Source organism: Cebus imitator, unplaced genomic scaffold (assembly GCF_001604975.1).
Source record: "Cebus imitator isolate Cc_AM_T3 unplaced genomic scaffold, Cebus_imitator-1.0 Scaffold39, whole genome shotgun sequence".
Classification (NCBI taxonomy): Eukaryota; Metazoa; Chordata; class Mammalia; order Primates; family Cebidae; genus Cebus; species Cebus imitator.
The window spans coordinates 4,744,372-4,750,688 of NW_016107354.1; the positions used below are offsets into that span (position 1 = coordinate 4,744,372).

Genomic DNA, 6,317 nt, shown 5'->3' on the forward strand with positions numbered 1-6,317 from the left:
CGAGTAGCTGGGATTACAGGTGTGCACCGCCATACCCGGCTCATTTTTATATTTTTAGTAGAGATGGGGTTTCGCCATGTTGGCCAGGTGGGTGTCGAGTTCCTGACCTTGTGATTTGCCTGCCTTGGCCTCCCAAAGTGCTGAGATTACAGGTGTGAGCCACCCCACCCGGCCTATTTGCTCTTTATTTTAAAGTAGAATTAAATTATACCTACGTAAGTATTGTTTTGATTTTCAAGCATGCAGTAAATAAGACCAGATAAGATAACTACAGACTGCCCACTGCAACACACACCTGCCTTGTGATTAGGATTAGCATAGCAAATCCTATTAAAATATATTTAAAATTATTTTTTAGTGGCATCATAATGCCATTGGCATCTGAAGGTTGACTGACTTCAAAAAATATACCCATCAAGTTGGTAATTGTGTTTAATTAAATACATAAAATGCCCTTAAAGGTTGGTTTTAAACCTTGGGTTGTTATTATTTTCATTTGAAATTTCAGCACAATTATTTACCCTATACCATACCCAGCCAGTTTTCCCTAAATCTCTTCTCTGTTTTGTTTTTATCCATAACAAGACCATCTAACATATTCCTGTTTTGCTTTTTGTTTTTCTAGCTCTTACTACTATAATCTGAACTCCATAATGCAGGGATTATTTTTATAGTACTATTTCATTATATTATTTTTATTATACTATTATTTTTATAGTACTATTTATTTTTATAACCCCAGTGCTTAGACAGATACCTAGAATATAGTAGGCACTTAATATTTGTTGGATGAATGATTAAATCATATTGCTATGATTAGAATATATTTCTTTTAAATTTCACAGAACCACCAAGAAGGAAAAGCAGACGGCGAATATTTTGTCAGCTAATGCACCACCTCACTGAAAACCACAAGATATGGAAGGAAATTGTAGAGGAAGAAGAAAACTGTAAAGTTGATGGGAATAAACTGCCGGGGGAGAACTCCTCCTTACCTCAAGCAGATGAGATTCAGGTCATTGAAGAAGCAGATGAAGAGGAAGAGCGACAGTTTGAGTAAAATAAATCATATTGCAGAAGCCCAGAGGGCTGTGCCCAGGGGCAGAAATCATTGCCTAGTGGTCACCGGCTGACTTTTAACTGACCATTCCCACTTGGACAGGCCTTAATACTGTGAGAGGATCCTTGCTCTGCTGGCAGTTTCCCACTCCTATGCACTTTCACATAAACTAGAAAACTATTCTTAAACCAAGAATACCATCCATGTGGACCCATGTTGCAGAGTCCTTAAATCCTTCACTGGTGTATGAATACTTTGCCATAATGCTGCTTTGCTGAGTAGTGAGCTCTTATTTTTCATTGGGGGTTAGGTATAACTAAAAACTCAAGTGACTTATTTCAATTACCAAAGTGGCCAGAACTTTTTGCTTTTATGAAAATAGATTCATATTGTATTTCCCAATGTGTCTTTTATGTCTTTGAATGTTTTGAAAAAAAGTCTATGCCTGTCTAAAAATGAATCCAGTGTTGCCTTTCTGAGGGATTTCTGCTCAATGCAATACACTGTTCAGTGCTACTCTCCCAGCTAGGTGTATCCATGAAGGACTGAGAGACCTTTGTTATATTTAACAAAATCCAGGTGCATCAATTTCTGATGCTTTTTACTATTATCTACTATGTGTGCTTTATTTTTACTGAGAGTATTCAGGTTTGCCATGGACATCAGAAGTTTGAATTCCAGTCTTACCTTCTTTATGTTCCATGGCTGAATTTCAAAGCTGTTTAGGTTTAAAATGAAGGGGTTTATTCTTTAGTCATAACTGTTATTTTTACTCTTGCTCAGGATTTGCATTTTTAACATTTAGTTAATGTAAACACAGCACAGATTTGTCAGTAGAAAAAAAAATTGTCCTAATACCAAGGTTAACCTTTTATGAAATCAGCAACATTTTCTCTCTTAGATGAATTTGAGAGTAATTAAAACCAAGGGAAAGGAGATGTCCATCTTTTGCCTCAATGCAAAATCAAATGAAATTAATCTCATCAAAGATAAAGAATAAAGAAATATAGTGAGCCCTAAAGGACACAGACATTGAATAAATAATTGGAATATGTGGTTATCTTTAGATCTATATCTTAGTTGTCATTTGTTTAGTTACTGTAAAACTGACATTCATCTTTCTGTTAATTTCCCTTTGCCTCAAGACTGCATGACAGAAATGACCATTATTTCTGAGACCCAACTGCAAGACTGATTGCTGAAATCAAGTAAAGAATTGGAATACTTGTTTTTCATATACAAAATCTAAATACATTAATACATCATTTCATACAAAAGTACATTATTAACCACATTATTAAGATAATTGCAAGAAAATGGACCATATTTACAATGTTTTGTAAACTTACTAGTGTGTGGATATGTACCCTAGTTATGAAATACATTTGAAGATATAAAGAGCAGCCAAAATGATAGAAAAATGGTAGACTATTATTTTCTATTATTATTGGAGACCATATCATATTTTGGATTCATGCAATTTTGCACACAGTGAAACCATTAATTTTCCAAGGTAATTCATTTAAAGTATTGTATTAACATGCGGTTTCTTACTTATCTAGAATATTTGGCTTATCTGAAAGAGATCAATTTAAGATCTCTGGAGGTATTAGAACTTTTGATTCTTCACAGTGTTAATACTTAATGAATCACTGAGCTTTATTTATTAGACATGTTGAATGAGGGCTGAGTTCGTTCCTGCCACTTTTGTTACCATTGCCACACACAATTTGTAAACCAGTCCTACCATATATTACTAATTAATAAAATTTCAACTGATAACTTATTGTTTGCACTTACAATATATATATCCTGTCCTTATATTTCTCTAGAGTACATTTTCCATTCTGTTTAAGTATATTTCTGCTATTACCTCCTTTCCTGCAGAATATATACAAATGTATGTGTATAAATTCATACATGTGCATACATATTGAGGTTCAGTAACGTTTCCATACTGTCTTTTATTGGATTTTATATTGGGGTTTTTAAGTTTATATTATTTTCTCAAAATCAGCATTTTTAATTATGAATACTGGATTTATTGGATTTAATTATAAATCCAATTATTACTATTTTTTTTTCTTTTTTATTGCATTTTAGGTTTTGGGGTACATGTGAAGAACATACAAGATTGTTGCATAGGTACACAAATGGCAGTGTGATTTGCTGCCTTCCTCCCCTTCATCTATATCTGGCATTTCTCCCCATGCCATCTCTCCCCACTTCCCCTCCCTGTGTCCATGTGTTCTCATTGTTCAACACCCACCTATGAGTGAGAACGTGTGGTGTTTGATTTTCTGCTCTTGTGTCAGTTTGCTGAGAATGATGGTTTCCAGGTTCATCCAAGTCCCTACAAAGGACACAAACTTATCAGTTTTGATGGCTGCATAATATTCCATGGTGTATATGTACCACGTTTTCCCTGTCCAGTCTATCATCGATGGGCATTTGGGTTGGTTCCAGGTCTTTGCTATTGTAAACAGTGCTGCAATGAACATTCATGTGCATGTGTCCTTATAGTAGAATGATTTATAATCCTTTGGATATATAACCAGTAATGGGATTGCTGGGTCAAATGGAATTTCTATTTCTAGGTCTTTAAGGAATCGCCACACTGTCTTCCACAATGGTTGAACTAATTTACACTCCCACCAACAGTGTAAAAGTGTTCCTATTTCTCCACATCCTCTCCAGCATCTGTTGTCTCCAGATTTTTTAATAAATCCAATTATTATTAAAAACTCATTTTTACATAACATAGTCCTTAAATTAACCCTTGCTAAGTAATTGACATATGTCAAAATAACTAGCTTAAAGAAACCAAAAAAGTATCTATTCCTACTGAAACTTAAAAATTCCTAAGTGTAAGAAATAATTGTGAGAGTATATTAAATCCACACAGTACTATTAGATGGACTTGAGAAATTGCCGTAAGCCATATTACAGATCTTACTTCGGTTGCTACTGAATCAGATTGATTTCTTGTTACAACAATTTTCATCCTAAAGTTGCTGTCTTTAAAGCCACTGGTATTAGAAATATTCTTTTAGTGCTATATCTATGTACCTACTGACACATTTTTCTCCATAAAAATACTTTATTTCATGATTTGAAAGTTATTTCCTGCTATTATTTCATTACTTATTTTGTTGGTGCTATTGGCTTTTTCTACTTTTTTTTACAAGAAACCTGGAAATTCTGGTTTACTTAAGTAGTCAGAAGTTCCTTATGTCTAGATTGCATCATCTCATAGAAACAAATGTCACAAAAGAGAGGAAGAGATACAACTCTGGTTCCTTCATTATATTTGCCAGTCTAATATAAGCTGCTCTAGAGTGTGTAGGGGATAGGAGTGACTGGTGTAGCAGAGACAAATCACTTCTCAAATAACTTTTAAGCTCAGAACTGAAGAATTAAGAGTTATCTCAGAAATGATTGCTTGTAGAGAGAGAATAATAGCATGTACAGAGGCCAGAAGAGACAGTATCCCCACACTGGATGAACCAAAACAGATTTAGGGTGGCTTGAAGATAGAGCACAAGAACAGGGAATGGTAGAGAGAGGTGGTTAATGAGGGGCCTTGTAAGACATGAAATGCCACTTACACTTTATTCCTAAAGAAAATGGGAAACAATGGAAAAGTTTCAATCTGGAAGAATAACATGATTAGGTTTACATTTTATGAGACTCATTCAAATAACATGCCTCAGTTGTCCCTTGTTATACATGGGGGATTGGTTCCAGGACCTCCTCAGATATAAAAATCTTCACACGATTCAAGTCCCACGGTCAACCCTGAGGAACCCGCACATACAAAAAGTTGGCCTTCTGTATGAGGGTTATGCATCCCAATAATATATTTTCATCTACATTTGGTTGCTGATGCAGAACCTGCCAATACAGGGCCAACTAAATTTACTGAAAAACTCCACATATAAGTGGACAGATGGCGTTCAAACCATGATGTTCAAGGGTCAACTGTATTTTGAATTGTTAAAAATTATTGTTTTGGACTTAGTGCCTGCACCTAGGCCCCAACAGACCGACCAAAGCAAAATGGAGTCATTCATGCTAAATGCCATGTAATCAAACTGAAACCTGAAGGAAATAGGTAGATCCCCAGGCTAGTTTTGCCTGAAAACAGGAGATTCCAGTCTATTTGAGCATAATCAAAGAAATCCTCTCTGCTTTAATCCATACAAAGAAGATGTAATCGGAAGTAACCCAAACATAACCAATCAGGTTTTTTTTCTATTATTCTGTTTCCTTGTTTCCCATCTTTACAAAACCCACTGTTCTGCCATTACCCAGTGGGAAGTTCATTCTCTTTTATAGAATGAAGGCTGCCTGATTCATGAATCTGGAATAAAAGCCAATTAGATCTGTAACTAATTTGTTGTAATTTTGTCTTTTGCCAGAAAGGCAGATTAGACATAGGAAGTTCTTGGCAATATTGACTAGAATAGATTGTGGACCACAGGAACGTGAATGGAGTTGTGATCTAAGATACTGAGTTGCTATTGGGGTAAGAAAGATAATAAAAGTGGCTCCCGATTTCTTATTTGGACAGCTGTCAATATCATTCACTAAGATAGGGTATATCAGAGTTGATTTTGGATGTGTTAGAGAGTGAAGAGATGAATTCAGATTAGAGCAAATTGAGATTAAGGGGCTTGAGACAACCAAGTGTATTTCAATGTAGGTATGGAACTCAGAAAAGTGATATGGGCTACAAGTATGGATTTGGGAGTCAACAGCAAATAGCTGAAAGTCTACTTTGAATATCAAGCTTTTGTTTTCTCAAAAACTATGTCATAGTATTGACTACTGGTGAATTGGGCAGTGGGTTCTTTTTGCTTGCTAACACTGCTGCATTCTGTATCTTTGTTTTATGATTTATCCCAGACATCTCACCATATCACTACCCAGAAAAATTCCTTATTTTTGGCTAGACGTGGTGGTTCATGCCGTAATTCCAGCACTTTAGGAGGCCAAGGCGGGTGGATCTCTTGAGCTTAGGAGTTCGAGGCCAGCCTGGGAAACGTGGCTCTCAGTATTAGGGTACTTCTCTATGTATTTCTTTTTGCATGTCTTATAATTTCTGCTTTATGAAAGTTGTTGTTAATTGGTGTGGTACTATAATTTATAAAGTCCTTATGAATTATAATATTTAGAATTAAAAAATGTGCTTTTTTGTCTTATTTTCTGGCTTGAATTCTGCCTTGTTTTATTAAGATCAGACTTCTGTCTACTT

General features: G+C 35.3%; 1 protein-coding gene across 5 annotated transcripts in view; it reads left to right on the forward strand.

Moving 5' to 3' along the window:
• PDE3B (phosphodiesterase 3B) overlaps positions 1 to 2,846 on the forward strand; it is a 204,505-nt gene extending 201,659 nt beyond the window's left edge. For all 5 annotated transcript variants that reach the window (XM_017525608.2, XM_017525604.2, XM_017525607.2 and 2 more), the window contains one exon: positions 846 to 2,846. In XM_017525608.2, the coding sequence (XP_017381097.1) occupies positions 846 to 1,060 (215 nt within the window). In that variant the 3' untranslated portion in view covers positions 1,061 to 2,846. The remainder of the gene's footprint in view (positions 1 to 845) is intronic.
• The last annotated feature ends 3,471 nt before the right edge of the window (positions 2,847 to 6,317 follow it).